Source organism: Apiospora hydei, assembly GCF_038363865.1.
Source record: "Apiospora hydei strain CBS 114990 chromosome Unknown utg000006l_segment0_segment0, whole genome shotgun sequence".
NCBI lineage: Eukaryota > Fungi > Ascomycota > Sordariomycetes > Amphisphaeriales > Apiosporaceae > Apiospora > Apiospora hydei.
This window is the reverse complement of record NW_027117365.1, coordinates 4,483,750-4,508,738: the sequence shown is the minus strand read 5'-3', so window position 1 is coordinate 4,508,738 and position 24,989 is coordinate 4,483,750. Positions and strand designations below refer to the sequence as shown.

Here is a 24,989-nt window from a genome sequence, read left to right as displayed (position 1 = left end):
GCCTCTACATTTCTATCCCTAGCAAACCGCCATTCCCAGATCTAATCAAATTCCTTTGGATCTTGGAATCTTGCATGATCATCCGGGCAAGCGCCAGGAACAAGTCACTAGGCAATCCCAATTTCACCAATTCACACGCGATTCTCCATACTCTAAAATAGAATCACGACCTGAAGCGGTGTATGACGATGTCGTACCCACATTATCCCTATCAGCGCAAGCCTTACACCTACAGACAAGTGCCCTATCTCCCCGTCACCCATTATGGCGGCGGCTGGGGAAATGGTGCTACGGCCGCAGGATTCGCTCCTTATCCTGGCTACTACGTAGCTCCTGCTGTGGGCCCTGCAATAGCTGCTAGACCAAGAGGAAGGCCGCCACTATCGACGGAGGAGAAGCTACGGTATATGAAGCACAGACTGATCAAAGACAAGCCCGCCGATCGCCATATGGAAGATGGACAACCAGAGGCAACAATCGAGGCAAAGAAGCCTACTCCAGATGCAGCCCCCGACGTTCCCCCAGCTGCCGAGCGACCACAACCACCACCAGCACTACCGCCTGCGATACCCACCCCAAACAATGAGCCGCAAGCAGCCCCTTTGCCACAAGATGTGAGGGCGACCGTGATCACGCCTATGAAGGAGCTACACTACCCAGCTAAACTGCACCGCCAGCGCATCCAGAAGCTACATGCCCGGAATGACAAGGAGAGCCGTTCGTCCAGGACCGTCTTTGTCATCATCCACGAAGTCGATGGTTGCAACAGGGACGTCCAACTCTCGGGTAGCCTGAAGGACGCCATTCACGAGGTGCTGCGCATCATGGCACGCTACCACCTCGGGACCTTCAAGTTGACGCCCCTTAGACGCATTGGTGGTAGTGGTGGTGGCGGTGGTGGTGCTAGCTCCGATGAGAACCCGGAGAAAAGGAATGGCGGCGTCAAGGACGAGGATGACGAAGATTCCATTGATAGCTCGCCTGATATCGAGCCAAATACCGGAGGTGATAATGCTACTGCTCACAACAATGGGGAAGCCGCGGAGGAGTCCCCTGAGCGAGAGCGTCTCTTTGTGTACAAGGGCAACTGGAAGTTCACGCACGCCTCGACGCTGAAGCTGGAGGCTAAGGATGGAAACATGTCCGTCCGGGTCTCATGCGCGCTGAAGAACGTACGCCAGGAGAAGAAGGACACCAAGAAAGCAATGTAACAAGGAGAAGATAAAAGAAGCCATACCTGTCGTTGGTGGGTTTACGGAGAGGCATGACTTAAACGCATATGAGGCGAGATGAATTGGGATTGGGATGATATTGTGAAGTCTTTTCTTCATTCACAAGGTATCGTATCGCGGTAGGTTTTACCAAGTTTTCATTTCTCTATCTAATTGTACAGTACGCGTTCCTTGGAGTTCAGTGATGAAAGAAACGCTCATGTGACTAGTATCGTCGTGATTCATTTGCGTTGTTGGCTGGCGACACTTCGTTGCCGCATCCTTGGCCAAGTCTCCCGCTGATGAACTAGTATACACATATACCAACAAGCAGCTGCTAGCCGCCAATTTTGTCGTGAACAACACTGTTGCTCGCCAAGCTCATGTTCAGGTATGAAACGAAACATGTCAAGAGCTTCAAGTCAGCATGATTTTCTTGTGTCTCAACACCTTAACAGTCATCTGATACTTGGGTTCCTTCTCGTCATGTACCGGCAATGTCGCGCTCAGGGTCACCAGACCCTTGTTATCGCCGTCGCGGTCCACATACCACGCCAGCCGCGCACTGCCGCGGACATCGCCGGTGGCCTTGTACCAGAACTTCTTGGTCCACTTCGTGTCGGGGTGGTCCTTCTGAAGCTGTGCCAGCGACTCCTTCCAGTCCTCGTGGGCCATGCCGGCGGCGTCGCGCAGCTCGGGTAGCACCCGGGGACTTCTTGTCGGAACAGCGACAGGGCGAGCTGGTTGGCGGGGCCCATGCCCTGCGCGGTGCCGCACACGCTGAAGTAGGGCTTGCCCGGCCGGTTCTGCTCGAGGACGAGGACGTAGACGGGGCTCGGGGCGTAGCCCTGCTGGAGCAGCGTCTCGTCGTGCTCCTCGTACACGCTGCGGTTGAATTGCGTGAGCGCGTCGAAGAGCTCGGCGGGGAACTCGATGCAGGACGTCGGGTCGCGGTCGCGGTTCGTCTGGGCGAGGTTGGTGGCTGTGGGCATGACGTCGGGGCCCGTACCCTTATCGTTGCTGGCCTTGCTGCCGCCGCTTCTCTCCGACTTGGTCTTGTTCTTCCCGCTGCGCTCGGGCTTCTTCTGCTTGTCGTCCTTCTTGTATATGCTGTAGTATCGCTCCTTTCGTGCGAGGAAATCGGCGATAGTCTCGTCGGCGCGACGCTTCTCCAGCGGGGGCGGGGGCTTGTTGTAGAAGGCGATCTGGCGCGCACGGAAGACCTCCAGGGCTTCAGACCGCTGTCGGCGGGGAACCTTGACGGCATCGTCCTCGGCGTTGCCAGATGCGGTGGGTGCTGAGGCGGCAGGACCAGCAGCAGCAGAAGAAGAAGCAGAAGCGGCAGCAGCAGGTCCTTTGCCACTTGTTTCCGATGATGACGGAAGTCCTTGTTCGCGCCGCTCATTCTTGGAAGGGCGCTCCCGTCTTTGGGTATCTTTGAGGTACTTCTCGTCAGCACCGGTGGCCTTTGGGACGTCATACGGGGACATTCGGACTTCCTTACCTCTGTCGCGGACCTGGTTGGATCCTTCGTGGTTCAATGGTGGTCCAGATGATTTGGCAGTAGACCACTCCGGGCGGCTCGATGTTCCCGATTTGGCAGCGGATGACTCGGGGCGGTTGGTGCGGGGCACCTCGGAACCGCTCCGTTTGGTGACGACGGGCACAGACTTGACTTGATGCTTCGGGGTATCAAGCCGGAGGCGCTGTTCCTCCGCAGGATGGAAGGGCCGCTGGAAGAGGCGGACACCTTTCGCTCCTGGGCACTGCCCGGCTTGGCTTGGCCGGGCTCACTGGGCTGTCGGCTGGTCCGACCGGGGCCACCCGAGGCGGAGGTGTTTCCGGCATCGCGACGAATGCCCTGCATTTCCTCAATCGCTCTGAGTGCAGTCGATTGAGGAGGGCCCGAGAAGGTGACGGGCGGGCCTTGGCTGAGGCGTCGCGGCATGGTGGAGCTGCCGGTGGCACGGTTATCTCGTGCGGAAGTTGAATCGGATGCTGACGATGAAGGCCGACCGAAATCGCCTTTGTGCCGCTTGGGGGCCTGCTCCTCGGCGTTTTGGTGCTTGTTGCTGTTGGGAGTCGAGGCTTGGTCGTGGGATCTCTTGGATCCTTGGTGGTTGTTGTTGTCCATGATCTGCAAGCTCCAGCAATCTTGGGACGAAGAGAAGCTTTCTATGTTATGCCAAGATGATTCGCGATATCTCAATCCTGTGCAGCGAAGAGTGTCAGGTTGTTGTGTTAGACAAAGAGAAGTATGCTGAAACAACTTACAGCGGTGTGGCTGGCTAGAGGCGTTCCGTGCTCTTGCAAGGCAAATGATTGCAATAGCAGCTGGAATGGCTTCTGCACGAAAGAGAGCGCCGATGTAGTATGGCAGTTCCAAGTGGAGGACCAGCACAGGCGTGAGGAAGGTGGTGAGCTATGAAAAAAGTGCGTGTGCAAAAACGTCGCCGATTGTATCTATATCGGTTGGGAAAGCCGCAAAATCTGAGAAGACAATGGTGCCCAAAGCCAACACCAAAGTGAAGCCAAATGATAAAACAAACCAAAACAACAGATCTTGTGCGCGTTGTGGTAGCAGAGTTTTTCGCTGTCACTTTGTTGTTATGGTTGTTGTTGGGCCACGAGAGCTGAGGGTGAGGTCCTAGCTGGCTTAATAAATGGTTTCCAAGCTTGGGTCCAGATAAAACATTGAATACATCAGTGAAATGTAGGCCTGGAAGCTTCCATTAGGTACTATACTACTATCTTACGACATTTTCACTTATAAGTCACCTCGGCGATTATATCTATCTATTGAGCTTGTTGAGCATCTGGCATCTATAAGCCGGCAACCACCTGCCCTTTTGAGTCCCCGATGTTTGCTAAACCGGTCAAGGCCTTGTCCAGGCTTGGACCCTGTGAAGAACTGTTATGTTTTCCATGTTTGCAGGCCAGTTTGTTCGTACGGGACAAGCACTGGAGATGTTCAGCAAACATCCCAGAGCGATATTAACGAGCCCATTCTACGTGGTATACGAAGCTCGGTACCACCTATCAGGTAGGAACTGGATAATGAATCCGGGACGCTGAAAAGCGGTTGCATAGCTTACTCGATCCTATAGCTAATAACGACACCAAGAGAGGGGACTGGAAGAAGAAAAAAAGAGAGAAGAAAAAAAGAATGGATACTGCTTACATGGCTACCATGGCTCTACCGTTATGCCTGTCTCGGGCCCTGGCGGTGCCGGGATGGGCATCATTCCTGGCTGTCATCACCGTGACATTGCCCTACCGCTTCGGCGTCAAATCCTTCCTTGGATGGTGGCCCCCTGACGGCTGAGATGGCTTTCGTTGCCTTATTCTTCTGGCGGCACTGGCGGACTATCGTGCACTTCGTGGGACGCCTGAAATATCGTCCCTCCCCGGTCTCGGCTAACCCAACCTATCTTCCATTCAAGGACGTCACCGTCGTCATCCCCACCGTCGATCCCGCCACCCACACGTTCCAACGCTGCCTCAAGTCCGTCTGCGCCAACAACCCTTGCCGCATCTTTGTCGTCACCGTCGGTAAGGAGAAATACAGGGCGGCCAAGGCCGCCCTACAGCCCGTCCGCAGCGATTACCCGGACATGAACATCAAGTTGCACCATACCTTTGTTGCCAACAAGCGAGCCCAGATCAACTCCGTCATCGACAGCATCGGAACGTCCATCACGCTCCTCGTCGACAACAGCGCCATCTGGCCGACCCGGTTCCTGTCAAACGCCCTGGCCCCCTTCGAGGATCCCGAGGTCGGCCTCGTAGGCACCGAGAAGCTCGTGGAGCGGTTGGAGAAGGGGACGCTTTGGGAGAGGTTCTGGAACTATCTGGGCGCCACCTACCTGGCGCGCCACAGCTGGGAGCTCATGGCGAGCAGCGCCATCGACGGCGGCCTCTTCATCGTCAGCGGCCGGACGGCTGGGATCCGCACGAGCATCCTCAAGGACCCCGAGTTCCGCCGCGGCTACATGGATGAACACATCCTCTTCTCGTTCCCCAACCCGTTTCCCTTCCTCTTCCGCCGGAAGAACTTCATCTTCACCATCGGCCCCATCGTCGCCGACGACGACAACTACATCCATCGCTGGTGCGTGAACCACGGCATCAAGGCCAAGTTCCAAGCCGACGCCGGCGCAGTAATTCAAAACAACGGCGATGACCACGAGGCGTCTTCTTCATCATCCAGTTCCGTCGTCGGCATCGCCGGCTTGGGCGAGTACCCCCGCTTCCTCCAGCAGTGCCTCCGGTGGGCGCGCACGACCTTCCGCTCGAACCCGCGCATGCTGCTCAGCCCGCGCGCGTGGCGGCAGCACCCGTGGAGCATGTACGGCGTGCAGGTCGCGACGCTGACCAACTTCGCGCTGGCGGTGGACTACCTGCAGCTCTACCTCTTCCGCCGCACGGCGTGGTGCGTGAGCATGTCGTGGCTGTGGTATGTTTTGCTGGGCTGGATCCTGTTCAGCGGCAAGATGCCCAAGCTGTACCCTTGGTACCGGCGCTACCCGGCCGACCTCCTTTTCTTCCCGGGCTCGGTGGTCTTCGGGTACTGGCACTCGCTGATTAAGGTTTATGCGCTGCTGACGTTCTGGAACGTGAAGTGGGAGGGGCGGGATCTCGACACGATCAATCGGCAGGCGCAAAAGGGAGGAGAAAGCGAAGCTGAAGTGATGCGCGTTTGGTAGGATGCTGTCGTCAACACGTGGCGCGACCTGATCGGAATGGGACATTCGTTCATTGAAGGAAGCACGGAGTGAAATTTCTATATATCCCCTTAATGGCGAGAACGCTGTTTTTGGCATTTCTTTCCATGAATTGACTAACTGGTTCCCGATCTGTCCGATTAGGCATTAGATCCATTCCAGGACAGCGTAGGTATTATGTCCGAATAAATACCTAGCCACTATATCTCGTAGAATAAACATTATGCCAGTAGTATAAACAATTATTGATCCATACAGTACGGCATAAAATGGTGGAAGCAGCGCTGTCGCCATTAAGGGGATAGATGGTGGATGCAATCAAGGACTTGACTGCCGCTCGTCGACGCCAGGCCTCTGTTCTCCTTCCTTCCGTCTGTACAGTCACTACTTCCTCACTGGTTACCTACTTATAGTACTTCGCGTATAGATTACACAGTCGCCCAAATGAAGCTATATAGTCCCCTTTTTATTTTCCTCGAAAATGTACTAATGCTATAGATGTGAAAGGATGTTGGTATTATTTTCCCGAAAGGCCAGTTGCTAACGGAACGGCGCCCGAAAGAATGGTGCCGACTTGCCCTGAGCCCCTGATCCTTGTAGGCTTCGGTACGTCAAGTATTTGGGAACCAACGAACTGGGACAAACAGGATATCAACCAGATGCAAATTGAAAGTTATTCAACGGGATATAAAGAACAGGAGTTTTCATAGCTGGGGGAACCTTGTATCATAAAAAAAGATTGCCTCTCGTGACGCAGGATGCTTACGTGAGTCGGGGCAAACTGATGCTGCTGGTTGTCATGTCGCGTGGGGGCGGGCTACAGGGGCTAAAATGGGGGCCGTGTAGGGGCCGCTTAGGGGTCTTTGGGTCCTTACAGGTGGCACAGCTCGGACTTAAGCACTAAATGAATTCCCCGACTTTTCTAAAAACTCGGGGAATTGCGTCAAAGTTCGGCCGATCTTTTTTCGGCGTCTGACACTTGTCTGCCTGCAAATGTCAGATTCTCTGTCGAAAGCCAAGCCCAGAACACGTAATTCGCAAGAAAAATGAAGCATCATCCTCTTTTTCTATACTGTCTTACTTATCCTACTCGATTGCCATTCGGCATGGTGAGATGATGATGATGATGGACGGCTCCGAGTTCAAGAAGCCCGACAAGCGGCGGCGTCGGCCAGCGCTGGCCTGCGTCGCCTGCAGGCGGTCCAAGGTCCGATGCGACCGGAACATGCCCTGCGGTGCGTGCGTCCGATCCAAGCACAAGACATGCGTCTACGAGCCGGGCCCGACCAAAGCCAATTCGAGAAACTCGGCCGTCGCAGCAGCAGCAGCAGCAGCAGGGCCGACGGGTCCGGGTCCGCTTCTGGGAGCAGATGTGGGCGTCGAGTCCAGATTCCCCATCTCCCCGGCAGCCAGCTCTCAGGCCCCTTCGATTGTCGACACCTCCACCGCTAGCTTTGATGACCACGTCGCGTCGTCGAGCCACAGTATCGAAGCGGCGGCGGCAGATGAAGTGTCTACATCCAATTGCGCAGTGTCGCAAGTTGCTGCTGCGCACGATGTCGACTCTCTTCTGCAGCGAGTTAAGGAGCTCGAGCGACAATTGGAAGCTGCGCGCATCAGCCCTCAGGCAAATGCCCAATTCAATGCTCCCAAGATACCCGACGCCGCCGAGGCGTCGGTCACGACATACCCAACCTACCTGACCGACGACATCCACACCATGAACAAAAGCGTCATGTCCAAGACCAGATACTTCGGACAGAGTCACTGGATGAACATTGTCACCTTCGTGAGCAACGGCCTGTCAACACATCCGCTCAGGATCATCTCATTTGACCCGTCAGAAGACTGACCATACGTACACATTTAGCTGAAACCCGTGATGGATATATTTGACAATCAAGCGATGGAAGTCAAGTCCGAGATCGTCATGCTGCTGCACCAGAACAAGCTGCTGGCGAGGACCATCAAAGCCCAACGGATGCCTGAACTGACATTCAAGTTCGGTCTCAAGATCCCACCCCAGGAGATTGCGGACCAGCTCGTCGACGGGTACCTGCGAACATTCGAAACAGTCTACCGCGTCTTGCACGTCCCCTCCTTTAAGGCCGAGTACGAGAAGTATTGGACGTCACCCGACTCCGTGAGCCAAGCGTTCGTGATCCAGATGCAGCTGGTCATGGCCGCCGGCGCGGGTGTCTACGACGATGCCCATTCCATGCGCAAAGCCGCAATCGCTTGGGTCTATGAAGCCCAATGCTGGCTTATGACGCCACCACTGAAATCCAAACTGACCATCACCGGCCTTCAGAACATGCTGCTGCTGCATTTCGCCCGCGAGGTGGCCGGCGTTAGCGGCGACCTGACCTGGATCTCCATCAGCTCCGTGATCCGGTCGGCCATCGCCATGGGCCTCCATCGCGACCCCAAGCGCTTGCCCAATATGAGTCGGGCGGACGCCGAGATACGGCGGCGACTATGGAACACGACCCTCGAGCTGGCGTTGCAGTCCAGCATGAACGCCGGCGGCCCGCCCATGATCTCTTTGGACGAGTTTGACACGGGTCCACCGAGCGATTGCGACGACGCCGAACTCGATACAAGTGGCGTTGACCGCAACCATCAGCTCACGTCTGCTCCTGCAAATACCAACAGATTCACCGACACCACCGTCACCCTGGTCCTGCGTAAGAGCTTCCCGTTACGCCTGGCCATCGTGAGGCATCTCAATGACATCAACTCCATGGGGAAGTACGATGATACGCTCAAGCTGAGCGCCCAGCTCCAGACCGCATACAAGGCAGCCTCATTATCTTTGAGGCGGTTCGACAGTGGTGGGGGTCGTCAACCTTCCGCATTCCAGAAGCAGCTCGTCAACTTCATCTTCCATCACTACTTCCAATCCCACCACCTCCCCTACCTACGCTGGGCGCTCTGGGAGCCAGCCTATGCCTTCTCGAGGAAGATGGTCATCGAGATGTCTTTGAAGCTATTCTCAGCCGTGTCCGAGTCATCATCCTACGGCTACTCCGTGGGCAACACCAGCATCGTCTCGCATCGCCCGTCGCCCCATGGTGCCGGTGTCCCCGGGACCGCGACTGGGACCCCGTCCTCCATCACAGCGCATCACCACCATCACGACGACCTCAACCGCCTGGCCACCAACTCGTGCGGCTTCTTCCGCAACGCCACCACCAAGGCCAGCATGCTGATCCCCGTCGAGCTGCAGTACCAGGCCCTCGAGAACGACGGGCTGGGCCTGCTGACGCCGCGCCCGGACCTCCTGGCCGCGGTCCGCGACACCTCGGTCTGGGCCATGCGCCGCATCCGCGCGGGCGAGACCAACACCAAGGGCTACATCATGTGCCGCGCCATGGTCACGTACGTCGAGGGCCTCGCCGCGGGCGCCGAGGTCCGCGACCTCTACGGGCCGTGCATCGAAGGCCGCCGCCGCGGCCGGGCGCGAGGTGTTTGGCGTGCTGAGGGAGATGGCGGGGTTCGTGGCGGAGGAGGGCGGCCAGGGGGGCGGCGGCGCGCAGGAGGTGGGACGGAACTTGCCTGGGGAGTTCAATGTGGAGGGAATGGAGATCGATTGGGATTTGGATATGTCGGTAAGTTCAGACCTGTTTACCAAAACTCACCTCTGCTCCACAAACAGAGGTATGGGCATCGATCTAACCTTGGCTTCCTCCGCAGAACGCGCTGTTCGACTTCACCAGTATCGACGCTGGATTTCCTTCACCTGGAGATCCGGATTTTGGTCTATTTAACTACGGTTTCAATGCGACCTCTTAGGCCATACTGTCACTGCTTATGATAATGATGTGGGATATTTCCACCTTGCCTTCTGTTTTTCGGTGAGATGGATCATGATGGCGCTGTACGAAAACCATTTTCGTCACTTTCTAGATATGGAACATATTTTACAGGGTGGGCAAAAGGGGTCAATGGAATTAGATATATGATACCAGGGTGCGATGATTACTCTCTTTGAACGACTGGCATAGGACATACAGGAAAATAATATCGCTTTGAGTAACATATCTCTTGCCGCAACACGGATGAGTTCTTTTGTGTCAAGGCCGATGCTACGAAGGATCAAGCGCGGTGAACGGTTACGATAATTGAGTCAACAGATTACTTCATGTCTGGTGAAGTGAAACCATAACTGTCCAACTCCTTCAAAATACATCTTACTATCTGAGTGACTACTACACTGAACAGATATGGGATAGTGCCAGCTACGACCAAGTCTTGCTTCACCCGAATAACACACCTCGTAGACAAGATAGAGATCCATCAATAGTCTTTGATCTCAAGACAGGACCATCGCTACAATAGCAGCTTCCCACCAGGCTGAGCTCGTCGACATCCCACCCCCCAATTTTCGCCACGAAGCATCAACGTGAGCTCATGCTATCGAACTACTGTTATCAGTCCACACTTGGGTGTTCGTCATGATGAAGTGTCGCTATCCACACGTGCATGCTTCTATCCTCTCTTCTTTGTACAACTACCCCGTGTAACCCGGTAACACCTCAACGTTTCCCAGTAGATGCCTTCACCTCTTCCTTTCACCCGACAAGTATACAGATGTACCGATTCCCTGATAGCCGGACGAGGTACTTCGAGAAGACAAAACTACATGTTCCTTTCCACTTCTCTCTCTGTATGTACCTGCAGACGGCCGCATGCGTTGCTTTTTCATCTCATGGTTTGCTAAGCACACGCCGTCATTACCGAGATTGTCATGATGATGTGAATCCGGGTGCCCTTCGCGGGAAATCGCGGAAGAGGATCCGAGGTGAGGTGAAGTGCGGTTTAGGGGCAAGGGAAGGGGAAGGGCAAGGGAAAAAGGAAGAAGCGGCTGTGCTGTCGTCTCACTCACAAACGCGTAAAGGCCGAGGTCGGGCGGTGCCATATTCTGCGATCTGATTTGCCTTTGGTGCGCTGGTCGAAAACCGCCTTCGTCCAATAAGACATGCAGCAGATGAGTGAGAGATTATGCCAGTATTAGAGAAGAGGCGGGTGAGGGGAAGAGTCGTTTACCGCGGGTAGGTGCGCATGTAAGTCTCGAGTGAGCGAGGGAGGGAGTGAGTAATGATAACGCCACAAGGGACTCACTGTTCAGTGGGCGGCTGGCGAGATGAGGCAATGTCATGCACTGATTGGCTAGTTTGGTTCGGGGATCACGAAGGAAAGGGAAAGGTCAGGAAGGAGTTCGCGTCTAGTCACCGGGTCGCCGTCTGCATGAATCCCTAAGGGGGAGGGGGTTGGCAAGAAAAGGGGGGAGCACCTCGTGGCAGGGCAGCAGTGCTAAAGCAGGTGTCAGCTGATCTCCACGTTGCCGGTCTTTCACTTGTTGATTGATGCGAATAGATGATGTCTTGAAGAATCGTTGAGAAAGGCATGCGGATGAACCCGTCGTCGTATCCACTGCCGCTTTGGGTAAGAATCCAGGTACTTTTCCTCAATCGGAATGCAGGCGTGTATGTATCCATTCACAGTGTCAAGTCCTTATGCAGAATGGAGGAGAGGAGGAGTAGAATGAGAGAGATAGAAAGACATGCCAACCTTGTTCAAGAAAAGCCAGAAACTCAAAAGAATATGTTGCAGGTCGCCTAAGCAATGGTGGGAAAGGAGATCGCGATCCCGGTCTGCTCGGCTTCATCCCCGACCAGTGCCGTCCAAGCCTGCCATGGCCCACCAGCCTGCGAGCTGCAAGCATGATCTGATCAGAGGGGGGCCGGCCGGCAGCAAGTAGGATGAGTAGGGGCGTACGGATCGGGGCACACAGAACAGTCGCATGAAAAGCAAATCTCGGTTGCGTCTGCGGTAATACACAGATTCGGGGATCGACGATGCACGCCAGAAAGGTTAGACATCAGCAGCCATGACAGCTGAAGGTCCCCGCCGCCGGGGATCCCAACCCGGTTTCTGGCTCACGGATGACCAGTTCCACGAGGGGCGAGAAGAGAGGGGAGGGTGAGGTGAGGTGAAGAGGAGGTCAGGAAAAACAGGGCACGGCTGGCACGGAAAGGTTAATGATGAAGGGATTCAGACAGCGGCGGTCATCTGAACCAGCCACACCACCGGAGCCAGCACGGTTCTCGTCCATCCCGTGCTGTCTTTACGTACCCCTATGCGAGTGACAGAGTGTCAGTCAGCCTCAGCTGACTCACTTCATCTAACAAGAAGCAAGGAAATAGACTTTGCCTTCCTTTGCCCTCATCACCTGGGGAATCCATAGGGAACTCTCGGGTGGGTGCGACGTCGTCAGTCAGTCTGCTGGCCCCTCTTCGAGCCGTCCCGTGTCTATTACTTACCCGGCATGTAACTTGATCCTTGGTCTGGGCCCCCTTTTTTGACACGTTGATCGACCAGACCTGCAGCTTCCAGCGTCGTACTGAGATCTATAACGGGACACTGCAATCCAAGATGAGCTGTATAGGTGGGGATCACTCACTGTCTCTCTCTGCATCGAGCCAGTCTTCGTTTCGTCGAAAGGCTGGTAAGTAAGTCGCCTCCTCCCAGCCGCCGCGCAAGCTCTCAGACCACGGGATGAACGCGTCGTCCCGTGATTGACAGCGAGGAGGCGGCGGCATCATCAGCTTTCGTACACCTGATGATATCGCTCTGCTGTGTTGTGGCTCCCTCTGACGCAGAGTACGACGCGAGGCCAGAAGGTTCAAGTCATCCGTCTCATGGAGGCGGGTTTCGGATTCGTTACCGAATCCCTCCTTTTCTCCCAACATTGGCAACATGGTCACTGCCAAACCTCAACAAAACCCGGCCCTCGTCGAATGAGACACATGGGATGGGCGATGGATTACTGGACGGGCGTTGCATTGTCAGATCAAAGACAGCTACTTATCCAGTAAAGTCACATACATGTCAAGTAAAATAGGATGTCTGTAACCTCGAAAGTCGAGAGCGCGTCGGCCCGTCTGTGTGCAAATGAATCCGATCGTGGCGCGTTACGGTTGCGTTCAGGCCCTCGATAACTCGGTGGTTTCGCAAAGACTAATCTGGCCCAAGGCAGGGTGGTCTGAGTGGCCGCAGTAACGAGCGGAACCAGGCTGAGACCTGATGACACAAGGGGGCTATATCGCTCCCAGCTATATAGGCCTCCGCCCGTTCCCTCGTTTTTCCCTCAATCCGACCCTGCTTTGCTCTCTCCCCTTCTGCTCTATCGAGAGAGGCCATAAAAGGGGACCAAAGTCTGTCCACCTATCAGTGAGGATATGAAGATCTTCGTCACTGTTCATGGCTCTTGTTCTGATGGGCGAATGCCCATATAGGGAAGGTAGACACGACGGACGCTGTATCGAGAGGCTTGACAACTCAGTGATTTGATAAGTGATGATTGTGATTGGATTATTATTAAGTCGACAGTTACATAGTCCATAGTACATACCCGTTCCCTATAACGGAGTAGAAGACGCCCAAACCCAAAACTGATAACTGACACCTGCCAACTCCACCCATGGTGCATGGTATTGCCTCCTTCCTGTCTGCCCCCGTCTAGTATTCTAAATCCGATTGATGCAACCAAAAATAAACTTTTTTCTCAAGTCCCAAGACGTTGTAGTAGAGCAGCTCGGCAGGGTAGAGGGTATAATGCTAACTACGACCGCGTCTATCGCGTTTCCACTGTGTGCATCCAGCTTGCTTGCCTTCCAGAGCTCTCCATCTCCCATGCAGGTACCCCAGCCGACGGAGAGCGTCCAACCAAGCAAAAGTAACGAAAAGACCCAAACACGCGGTAAATTGTCCAGCAAATACAGTACATTAGATTCCCCACAAGTGTTGCCCAGAAAAACCAAAACGCGCAAAAAGAACTTCGATGACCAGGAGAGGGGAGGCGAGAGAAATGAGAGTGAGGTTGAAATAAGAATGAGAAGGAATAAACAAACGATGTAAACAAACGAGGAAAAGCAATCCCCAAATGTGTCGCCCCGCCGACCATCCGACAAGGCGGTAACCCCATTGCCGTGGCCCAAGTCTATCCCGAGTGTACCATAACCGAAACGAGGACGCAAAAGAAATGCATGCAGAATGATGCAAGGGATGGAGACCTGTGTAGGAGTAAGAAAAGTCCCGTGAGATGCATGCGACCCCTTTCCGTGTTGGCTGGATGGCGGTATGCGCAGATGACACCATTTCCCCCGTGTGAGCAGGTGGCGACGCGAAGGCGACGACGGATTGAGAAGTATGACTCCTTCGCCATCGCGCATGGTTGGGAGGAGTGGTGGGTGTAGGCATGCGAGCGCTCGCGTGGGTGTGGGTGCGTACGGGCGTAAGGGTTGACGGCTTGGTGTGCACCGAGTTCCGCGAATACGAACACCTGATTCCGTCCGTTATCTTTGGGGTAGGCACCTCATGATTGAGCTTCATTTCGGTCAGCGCTGGCCATTCCATAGGCTCGTTTCGTTCTGAGCGCGGTCGCGAGCATCTGAAGCTTCGCCCAATTGTCGTGGTGAGCCGAGTTTCGTTTCAAATTCGTTTGTGGATCTGTTCCTTAGCACCGGGAACTATTATTCGAAACCAGACGCAGTCGCCGCCAGCGCAGACGGCACAATGGAAGCACCAGATCCGAGAGACAGCTGGCCCCAGAGACGACCAAAGGATTGGTAGCTAACCCTTGCTGCAGCACACATGTATGCAGGCTGCGGCGCGCTTCCGATGTTGACGACCAGATTGTGCATATGCCAAGTTGTTGAAACGAGCTGCAAGCATCCAGACAAGAGCCCTGACGGCCAATCATTCGGGTTGCATGGCAGATCGTTGTCAGGATTCCACCCAGCCCTGTAAGTTGACCAAAAGGGTAATGGAAAAGTAAAGAAAAAACACCGCAGGGCCCAGTCGACTGACGTCCGACCCCGCATGCGCCGTAGTGACAACAGGCTCTCTGCCTGTGCGTCGGTCTATGAGGAAGGTGGGTAAACGATGATCATGACGATGACCACGAAGAACGCGGCAAAAAGAGGTGTATGAAGCGACGAGAGACAAGAGAAGAAGGGTTCGAGGAAACAAGAAACATGCCGGGCGCCCGCCTCTCCAAGGTCCAAGATGGTGGTGATTTGCTGATAGGTGGGGTGGGGGGAGGGGAGACGAGAGAGCGCCCGTGGCCTGGAGGTAAGAAGAGCCCCATCTGATAGAGCAAGATGGAGTAAGGTGGAGAGATCTGATTGGCTCAACCCTGCGACACCTGACCTCCATCTGGAATAGCTGCCACCCCTCCACGGACTGGTAGTAGGGCAGAAGGCAGAACGAGGACATCCAAAGGAGAGGGTAAATGCACGAAAGAGGTGACCGCATCGAAAAGCAAACGCCACAAGACCCAGGCACACCTTCGTCCCGTATGCGGTATAGCCTGAACCCAGACCCCTTGCCTTCCCCATAGAAGTGTGCTGAGGAGTGGGCAGGCAGGCGGGCAGGCAGGCAGGGTGTGGGTGTGGCGACGGGCTGGACGCGCCGTTGCGCTCGACCCACCGGCAACTGATCAGTCACCCGCGATATTGACACACACACCTTCCGCTTCCTTCCAGGCAGCCAGTCACCTTTTCGAGGAAGCATGACCCCCCCTCTAAACCTGTCATTGCCATGCCCTTGCAACTTTCTTCAACAGGTTTCAGAATGCGTATGGTGGACCCTGTGTGCATGGCCTTCTATCAAGCCCGCTGGCCTCCGTCTGCGTACCCAGTTGTCCCATATAGCTGACCCTGGTGGTGATGGTTGCCGTATGAGGTCGTGTCCAGGTAACCGTTTGTGACGGCCGGGTCCCATCTCGTCTGCGGCTGGGGCGCCATGTCGTAGCTCGGCGCTGCTGTTACAGAATGCCTTGTGTCAGCACTGCCGTATGAGGACAAGCTTGGCATGCGCATGCCACCTGCCGCCGCTGAGTGGGACAAGGACTTCAGTGGCGGAGACTCGGGCGCTCGCGTCGGATACGGGGCCCAGCTTGTCGCGGCTCCCAGCGCACCTTGTGTTCGCGATTGCTCATACTCTTCCAACGCTGAGCCGTAGATATGATGACCTGAGCGGGAGTAGGCTCCTGCATCCGTGCCTCTGGGCGTGTGCGGCGGCGGGTAGAGCCCAGGACTTGTGCTGCTGACAGGGGTCAGAAGAGCCGATCCCGGTCCTGGAGGCAAGGTTGATGAGGGCGATGCCGACTGCATAAAAGTTAGCAAATTGGAGAGGACGCTGTGTAACCTGCAGGTCATTATGACTCACGTATTTGGAGATGATCTTCTTGAGAGCCTGGGCAAGGATCTTCCAGGGGAATACCTTCACGTCCTTCTCGATGTTGCGGGGCTTGGGATTCGGGAATGCCATGATAATCTTGAAGAACTCTTCGCTCTCGGCCTTGGCCTTGCTGACCGTCTGTGGGCGGAAACCCTCCAGGTTGCGGCGGATCCTGTTCTTCTCCTCGACCGTGAACCTGGCGGGCGCAGCAACGAGCTGCTCGAGCAAGTAGATAGTATCGACGCTGGTGACAAAACACTCATTCTTCTCCGCGTAGTAGATGCAGCTGATGCAAATGCTGTTTGTCGGGCGCTCATTCACTCCCACGGGCTTGAAGGTGGCCGTCAGTGTTGACCCGGTTTGTGACTTCTTGAACATGACGATTCTTCTCCGGTTCTCCCACTCTTCCTTATTCCAACCAGTTGCCATCGAATCGAGATCTCCTGCAATCTTCAAAACGGCCTTGGTAGAGTACAAAGCATATGGGTTGAACTGGCTGGACCCTGGAGATCCCGAAGTCTGCAATGTGCTGGTGCGAACAAGCTGCGGGGCGTTGGAGGTTGGGGCCGGTAGTGATGAAAGGCTCGGGCGGGTGATTGTTGTGTGAGGAATAGGATGCAAGATTCCAGGACTTCGCACCGAGGAGAGCGATGAACCGTACGACCATGATGAAGACGCTTTGATGGGCGGCGGGATGTGTCGGAATCCATCCGCGTAAGAAGTGCGATGGTAAGTGCCAATCATGTTGTTGTTGGTGGTGTTGTTGCTTGCATAGGTCGGATCGTACGACGACGCTGCGGCTTGCTGGTCGGCAGGAGGATATCCGTATGTATTTGTAGCGCTGTCAGTAATGTGTTCGGCGGTTTGTTGTTTTGGGGTGTTCTCGCGTTGGTCTGGTGACTGTGTTGCTACTCTCCGCGTGACATCCCCCTGTGGGAGACCCTGTGGGCTCTCAGCAGACCCAATATCAATTTCGTGATAAGTAAACGTGCCAACCTCTATCAGGAGATTCCCCATCAAATTCCCATCTGGTCCTTCAATCGACATAACCAAAGGCACGCTCGCCTGGTCGCATCTCGTGTCTTCGAACTGCGGTGCACTTGCGCTGACCACGAAGCTATAGCCGCTGGTATCATGCATGTCCTTCGCTGCGTGAGCTGGGCACTTGCAATCACCAAACTCGAGATAGAACCGGTTGGCTATAGCCAACAAGTCGTACGCGGCCGAGATCCGGATGGTTACACCTGCCCCTGGAACGCCCGAATTCGGCTCGTAGGACAAGAGACTGGGAACCACGGGTGCAGCTGGCATATACTGGCTTGACCCGTTGGCCGCGAAAGCCATCTGGTTGAGTTGAGCCGCCGCCGCATTTTGGGACTGGTGAGCCGAAAATGGTTGCACCGGGTATTGATACTGGGGATTCTGGTATGACCTTGTCGATTCGAATTCTATCACCCCCACATCGTGCATTTAGTTCTCGTGTCTTTTCGTGCCACAACACCGCAATCAGGGAGCCGATGAAGCGTTTGCAAGCAGAATGGGGAGGGTGCAAACATACCATGCATCTGGGGCGGTTGCGATTTGGAATATGCGGTAGACATGGACAGGAGACCAGGCGGGGAGTCCCCACGAAGGCCCCCTCCGTTGGCTCTAGCCGCCTCCTCCTCGTACCTCAGAGTCACCGTCTCGGGAGACTCGACGTCAGAATCGACTATTATTGGCCTTTCCGGGGTGGAATTGAGGCTGTTGTTCTCGTCAGATCTCTTGTTGTTTTCTCGATAGCACAAGTTGTTCTGGGGCAAAGGGCATTGTGTGTGCAACACATTCCCGATGTCGTTGACTCACCTCGAAAAGCTTATAGGGCTGGTAGGCAAACTTGACAGCAGACATTCAAGCTGACTTTCTTGGTTGATGGACGATATGTCAAAGTGAGTGTAGAAGGGGTCTGATCCAAGGGAGGATGGGATGAGAAGAGATGAAGAGAGACCTGTTTCGGGAACAATGTTGCAGAGGAAATGGCAAAGATTCCTGAGGGAGCGAGGTCTTGAAGGACGTCTCTCAGGGCACCTGGGAGGTTTTGTGCTAAACTTTATTAGTGTTCGGTTGTCTCGAATTGCCGTGTGATTTTCTGGCCGAGTAAGTCGGTAATCTCAAAATTGCTTCTGCGGGAGGGCTGGAAGTGAAACAATGAGACCCCAATCTGGATAGATGGCGTATTTTCCAAGGGCTGGTGGGGATGTGGGATGATAGGGAGGCTGTTGAACTGCGTCGTGGGTTTTCCAACAGCTTGACGAAAAAGATCCAGGCAACTCCAACAATGCTATACGTTCTCAGCCAGGCGATTAATAGGAATGGCTTCAACTTTGGCGTTTCTTTGATATAAATCTCACAGCCCAGAGTCGCATGGGTTTCTACCACCCTTGGCAGCGGTAATTGGCTCAGCAAAGTGTTTGCAGCTAGGCCTGAGTCGAGTCTCGGGAAGCTGAAGTCTTCAAAACTCTTATTCCCCGCTCATTAGACCTCTCACGGATACGCCTATACAAGACCCTGTCAGTCTGGACCGTGCTTTTTCTTTGAGGCAGCTGTGTCAGAATCTGCTGGGCCATAGAAACATTGTAATCTATGCCCTGCTCGAAGCGGTGCCATAACGCAAGAAGTGGACAACTCACCTAGTGGCTGTAGATCAACAAAGGGGACTGTCTTCTGGTGCCCGATACAAGAATCATAGGCCAAAACTTGGTCAATTGGCTTGCGAATGGTGGTGGAGACTGGGTGTTCGTTGGTGATGCAGGCAGCCCGAACCTGTTCGCATGAGTAGGGTCAGCAAAGAAGGAGCTGCAATCAGCAAACGCGGGCAGCCGGATGGTTCGCGTGGCATGCGTGGTTCGTGTCGTAAATTACTGAACCACCAACTGGCCAAGCCTCATCCAGCGTAGGGAGAAAGAGAGCACTGACAATTTCCGGAAAGATGTTGGTAAACGGGAACCAGACTATGCGGAGATCGGTAGAGTGTCAGCAAACGCTTGCGACTCAAGATGTCAAGGAAAACCTGAGACGTTTCCCCTATCAACTTGGAGGAAAGTGGAATATCGAAGAGTGAGAGGGTTAGAGGAAAAAGAAGAGACAAAAGGGGGACAGAAACATAGTCTTCAAATGCGGTGTTGATCCGACTGAAGTAATAGACAGTCCTGTCTTCAAATGGGAATGATCCTGTGGTAGGTCGCGAAGAGAGAGAGACTTCATCCATGCATTACACAGACATCTACTTTTACCATGTACCTTTTCACTACCAGGTTTGCTGGATACCGTCGTGTACAGTGTCTTTCCTTTTTGGCAGCTGGCGTGGGCGCGCTTCTTTCTCCGCAAAGGGGCCCCAGGAGTAGGTCACAGGCAATATGCGGCTGCTTGTTACTTGCTGGCTGGCTTCTATGGGCGAGACACCCCTTCTTTTGGCTGGGGAACTATGCGTATGTGAGGTCGAGGCTCGGGAACAGCGTGATTCCAATATTGCGGTAGTGAGAGAGATCGCTCAAGTGGCGCCTATGGTGGGGAAAAGCAGACGCAGGCAGGGATGATGCACTGTGAGCCGGCAGCCGTTGAAACGCGATTTCCGGTGTCTTGGAGGACTTGGATGCCAGATACAGGGGTTTTGGTGTTATGGGGGTAATGGCTGGGTATTATGAAGTTCCCAACATTTGGTTGAATGCGCGCGTGCTTGGAGCAAGGAAACCAGCCACTGGTGGTTCATCCAAAGACTCTTTGATAGGTGGATATGTATAACTTGGGATGATGCGGTCTGTCTGATGGGGGAGAATGTACACAGGATACAGAAATTCTTCGAACGGCCGAAGTGCCAAGGCCATGTAACAAGACCAGAATCAATGATAGATGGGACTTACACTTTTAGGGCATGAGAATTTGTACCGGGGGCGTGTTGCTAAGAATGTTCTTGTGTAAGTGCCGCTGAGCGGATCCTTGGTCAGGGAGCCCCTAGGGGTGACTATAGTAAGAGGGCTGGACGACGTACCGGGCTGTTGAGAGCATGTACTGAGAGAAGGCTAAACGACACTATATCGCGTGCTGCAAGCTAGTGCCGCTACTACCGGTACTTCCCTGGCAGGGGTCTGGGCGATCTCACGCTGTATGTAGGCTGGTGGACGGAGCGAATGTGTTTATACCTAACCCAGATTAAGTCAGTCTGTCATGCCATCAAAAGTGGCAGGGTATGACGGGCGGTATCCCGGCACTGGCAATCAGCAGGCGCGTATCGGAAGATAGCTTTAATTGTAAGCTCGCAAAGCGGAATCAGCAGGTGACAGTGTAGAAGGCACTGGGTTGCCTTTTGGTGTGTGATCTTGCAGCGTGGGTGGGTGTGCATCTTGTGAATAAGGATAGAATTTGCGTATGTCATTGGCCAGGGTGGACAGAGGCTAGCTGGGGCAGCTATTGGAGGATCTGCGATGCAGCTTGCAGCCCACTACGCAGCACCCTTGTAGCGTGGGGCAGGACTAGGGTCGACAGGATGGGACGATGGGACGATGGGATGGGACTTGGGTACCCATGTATCCCCATCGTACCCGTGCAGGCCGGTTGTACCCTAAATACGCCCGAGTACCTATTTGGGGGAACAAGGAGTAACGTAGTGCGTTGCGTGCGTGCGTCTGTAAGTATGCATAGGGTGTGTGTGTACACTGCATCTCCTTGGAGCTGGACCAGATTCTGTATGCGTCCTGCTTGCTTCTTCATCTCATCTCGAGAAGGACATCATATTTGTCTGCCTGTATGTCTGTCTGTGCGTATCTGCCACAGTTCCAGCCATGGTGTGTAAAGTCAACCGCGGATGAAGCCGCCACGGTGAAACCCCAGGCTGTGAAATGGAAGAGACTCTGGTGATTGAGCATGAGTTGTAAGGGGGTGTAACAACGTAATGCAATCTTGTTTCCCCGTCCAAGCGCGATGACTTCTTCCCACTCGGGGCTGGCCAAGGGACAGTGGCCTCGACGCCTCTTATTCGCGCCTGGTATGTGAGTGATGAAGACTATCGCCAAAAGGGCAGCGCTCGAATCGAAGGGGAAAAAAGAAGAAAGGGTGGCGCATGTAGGAACGCCGAATCATAGCGGGGCGCCGCAAAGCAAGGCAGATCAACTGGAGAGAGGAAGGAGACGAGAAAAAAAAAGAAGGGGGATGGATTCCAAACTAACAAATTGGCATGGATCGATTAGCTCTGCTCCAGAGCGTTTGGTGGTGGAATTGAAGCCGACCACCTAGCAGCGATTCTTTGTTTTCTCCCCAGTGGCTGCTGGAGCGCATCAGTTGATCAAGTTTGGCGGCATATGCACACCTTGGGCTGGCCTAGTCTTCGTTCGTCGTCGTGTCGTAAGGGTGGGTTTTTCTCGAGGGGAGTCCTCCTTGTACCCAGTAGCGCAACGCTCGTAACAACAAGCAAGCAATTTGATGGAAACCTCCAAGTACGAGTAATCACTCCGTCACCGTGTATGCGTGAGCGGGCAATGATAGCTTAGGTATGTTTCCAGGTTGCGTCAGGCATGTACGTACGGCTCGGTGAGGTCGTGTAAAGGATTCGGGTCGGGAAATATATCCAGGTCGAAATCGTCAACGGACGTGGGGCCAAACCGCGTCTTGATCAACGAAGATCGAGTGGAATGAAGAGATAAGAAATTGGAAGATTCGGAAGATTCGGAAGATCAGCACGCAGATGCTGTCTACTTCAGTAGCAATGTCCAATCTTCCCCCCTAAAGACTCTTCCCCTAAAGACGGAAGGAACTGGGTTACGGCAATAAATAAGGCAAGTGCATCTCATCAAAGTTCACTTCAGACGTACACAAGGTGACTGGAGGAAGGAACGATGGCCAGGGTACAAGAATGGCGCCCACTCTACACCTACTTGGATTGGAACCCTCAGTGCCGTGCGGGCCATCTGGAAATAGATGCGCATCTGATCTGGCACGGCGACCTCTTCGAGTCCACAGCTCTTTGCATACGATGATGTGCTGAGGTAGGACGGGGGGCTAAATAAGATACGCCACCCCACCAGGTTCTTGCCGACTGTGTGTGCAGTTTTCTGGAGGTTAGGGGTCACGATGTGGATATTTTGGCCTGCTTTCAATTGATTGATGGTTTGTTTTTCGGGGCATGGCCCGCTACTGTGTGCTTTGAGTTCCTCGCTTGGGGGTGGGTTCGTCGCCACCTAACGAACCAGATGCTTAGCGAAGTGACATCCCGGACTCCCATATATATATTGAACGACAACTATATGATACCAAGGTAAGCAGTCAGGTTTGTCCGCGACCAACAGCATGCCGGGATAGAGCGAGAGCGAGAGGACGAGTACTTTTTAGTTCAATCCCATTGGCAACTGCAGGGTTCATTGTCGTTGACAGGCAAGGGTGTCAAGTCAGATCTGAGATTCGATCCGACCCCCAAAAATGCGGAGGGGTCATCCCAGCTTAGGGGCTCATTAGCAGCCAATTTGCGCGATCGGGCCTCGCAAGCTCGCCTATTCTCTAGGGGTCAACCCTGCTGGAAGAAGCCCACTAAACGTCCAAAATAGCGGCCGCCGTCGTGGGAATCCGTCATCCGTCCCATCTTCTCTAGCATCGGCAACTCGCAACTCAATCGAAGGTTAGGTTGCGGGATAGCGACCGGCGTCAAACAACTAGCAGAAAACTTACGACGCCATTGACTTTCGACCCCGTAGAGGCTATTGTTCTAATTTCGACTTCATCCCCCTCATCAGCTTACACTGCTATGCGATGATCGAAACCGGCCCTTGAGAGTAGATAGCTTAGGACGTGTTTGCGGATGAGACAGGACAGGCAAATCTCTCATTCTTCTCTATGTTTACACACTCGATCCTGTACCTTCCCGTCTGCTAGGCGCTTAGGTAGTATGCTGTATTGGCTTTGACGACAGCAGCAAGCGACCGAGTCCTTCTCTCTGCATGTCCAGCATTGGAGGGCAGTGCACTATCAATAAAAAAAAGCGAAGGTCGCCTAATACTGACTACCAGGTCGACACCATTTCATCTGAAATGCAGTTGCTGCACTCCAGACGGGGACGGTATACAACCTCACTCACCCCCTAACGTCTCAAAAAGCGACCCTCGCACACGTCCAGCTCTCCATTACCTCTCTCTCTCTCTTCCTCTCCCTCTCCCGCCGTCGCGTGTCGTCGCACGAATCCCAAAGACCGGCCCGTACGGCCGTAGATCACGTCAATCCAACCGAGAGAAACCGGGGCGACCAAATTATGTACTCTTTGAATTGCTGAAGATCTATCCGCTCGCGCGCGTAGCAATTGATGATGGCCACGATCGAGCAAGTGGGGTACGCTATCTGAATCTGTATACGGAGGTGTAAGGCTTAGGGGGATATGCTGTTTCGACTGCACAGAGGATCTTCGCATTAGCGACCGCAGCCAATCCGATGGGGGCGGCCATGCACTGCGCCAGGCAAGATGTATCGATCAATGATGTAGGTATGTTGGTATCCAATGAATGGGTTGTCGGTACCGTCGCGCACTCTCCCTCCCAGCTAAGAATAAGCTCATTATCGATTGCCTGACTGTGTGACCATGGAATTGACATCCGTACATCAGCATGTAGGTATGAATACGTGTACACGTCTTCGCGCTAGATGATGATCGGGCAAGGAAGTACTTGTTGTGCATGTAAGTAGCGGGAAGTACATGGCATCCCGTCCATCAATACATTGACAGATAGATCTGTGGATGGATTGCTGGGGCTGGTCCAGCCTCCGCTCCGTATGCCGTCCAGGTCAGGGATTCGATCCCAGAGCCGCCAGTGCATTACTTGCCGCGGCGGGCGAACAGCACAACACACACCAACGCTTCTTTTCCCACCGGTCGTTCGGCCCCGCCATTTGGCTGATCTGGCACTTGTTGGACTGAGAAGAAGTGAGGAGGTGGGAGTGTCAAAGCGCAGATCCGCAACGGCTCGCTGACCCTTCTCATTCGAGGATGGGCCGGATTTGCGAAGACCCTATGTGGGTGAGGATCTAGTAAGAGGCCTGGGGTTGGTGAGGCTGGTCGGCGATAGCGCTTTGACTGGATCCAAAGTCAAATTGCACTTTCGCTGCTGGTGCAATGAAGCCATTGGGGTGTTGTTGTTTCTTCTTCTGCCCAGTAAACACCATCACCGCCGCCGTTCGCTATCGTCATCCGCTTGTCACTAAGGGGTCAATGGGCACACCAACGCATGAGCAGCAGTAGTTCGCCATTCTTCATGTATGCCACAAACCTAGTTTTTCCTCTTTCCAACCTCGCCGACTCCTCTTTTTTTCTTCAAAAGCGGTCAGTATCAAGCTGCAGAATAAGCGGCGACGGCAGCAGCAGCATCGTTGCTTGTTATAACGCGGCTCACCTATAGTCCCGTCGTAGCATGCGCCCGCCAAGGCTGCAACGGCCCTTGCTAATCCCCCTCCTCCTCGCGCGCGCGCCCCCTTTGCCGCACCCTGCAAAAGTTGCGCGCACCATACAACAGTCGGCGTCGGCCTTCGTCCGTGTTGGATCGACCCATTTGCGTAGGCTGGGGAACGGGGGTTTGCCATCGAAAGAAAACCTCCGTCCCTCGGCCTCTCCTACGGCTACTGCTACTGCTGCAGCTACCGGGACTAGGCTCTGCAGCTCTCCCGCCCGTTCGAACATATGCATTTATGCGCGTGCGGTACGGGCTACCCCTACGCTACTCTATGTATAGGTACTCACGCAGCGAATGGTTTCCATCCCGCGCCTGGCCTGCGCGCAACGAGGCCGTTGGGCGGAGGG

The 24,989-nt window shown here is 54.3% G+C and overlaps 7 protein-coding genes across 7 annotated transcripts; 2 read left to right on the top strand and 5 right to left on the bottom strand.

The window, feature by feature from the left end:
• Positions 1–689: 689 nt before the first annotated feature.
• On the bottom strand, positions 690–1,266 carry PG997_008650 (uncharacterized protein; the record flags this gene model as incomplete). Its single annotated transcript, XM_066812965.1, has 2 exons — positions 690–1,125; positions 1,238–1,266. The coding sequence occupies 2 exons, from the start codon at positions 1,264–1,266 to the stop codon at positions 690–692; spliced, it is 465 nt and encodes a 154-aa protein (XP_066668307.1).
• Positions 1,267–1,628: 362 nt separating this feature from the next.
• On the bottom strand, positions 1,629–2,701 carry PG997_008649 (uncharacterized protein; the record flags this gene model as incomplete). Its single annotated transcript, XM_066812964.1, has 2 exons — positions 1,629–1,923; positions 1,989–2,701. The coding sequence occupies 2 exons, from the start codon at positions 2,699–2,701 to the stop codon at positions 1,629–1,631; spliced, it is 1,008 nt and encodes a 335-aa protein (XP_066668306.1).
• Positions 2,702–2,748: 47 nt separating this feature from the next.
• Positions 2,749–3,345, bottom strand: PG997_008648 (uncharacterized protein; the record flags this gene model as incomplete). The annotated part of the gene is made up of 1 exon (XM_066812963.1): positions 2,749–3,345. One exon carries the CDS (start codon positions 3,343–3,345, stop codon positions 2,749–2,751), a length of 597 nt encoding a protein of 198 aa, XP_066668305.1.
• A 1,192-nt stretch (positions 3,346–4,537) lies between these two features.
• Positions 4,538–5,917, top strand: PG997_008647 (uncharacterized protein; the record flags this gene model as incomplete). The annotated part of the gene is made up of 1 exon (XM_066812962.1): positions 4,538–5,917. The coding sequence occupies one exon, from the start codon at positions 4,538–4,540 to the stop codon at positions 5,915–5,917; it is 1,380 nt and encodes a 459-aa protein (XP_066668304.1).
• Positions 5,918–7,061: 1,144 nt separating this feature from the next.
• PG997_008646 (uncharacterized protein) lies at positions 7,062–9,730 on the top strand (the record flags this gene model as incomplete). The annotated part of the gene is made up of 4 exons (XM_066812961.1): positions 7,062–7,724; positions 7,806–9,347; positions 9,379–9,546; positions 9,632–9,730. 4 exons carry the CDS (start codon positions 7,062–7,064, stop codon positions 9,728–9,730), a joined length of 2,472 nt encoding a protein of 823 aa, XP_066668303.1.
• A 2,262-nt stretch (positions 9,731–11,992) lies between these two features.
• Positions 11,993–12,699, bottom strand: PG997_008645 (uncharacterized protein; the record flags this gene model as incomplete). Its single annotated transcript, XM_066812960.1, has 3 exons — positions 11,993–12,075; positions 12,262–12,348; positions 12,402–12,699. The coding sequence occupies 3 exons, from the start codon at positions 12,697–12,699 to the stop codon at positions 11,993–11,995; spliced, it is 468 nt and encodes a 155-aa protein (XP_066668302.1).
• Positions 12,700–15,609: 2,910 nt separating this feature from the next.
• PG997_008644 (uncharacterized protein) lies at positions 15,610–18,073 on the bottom strand (the record flags this gene model as incomplete). The annotated part of the gene is made up of 4 exons (XM_066812959.1): positions 15,610–16,110; positions 16,172–17,631; positions 17,742–17,976; positions 18,029–18,073. 4 exons carry the CDS (start codon positions 18,071–18,073, stop codon positions 15,610–15,612), a joined length of 2,241 nt encoding a protein of 746 aa, XP_066668301.1.
• Between the last annotated feature and the right edge of the window lie 6,916 nt (positions 18,074–24,989).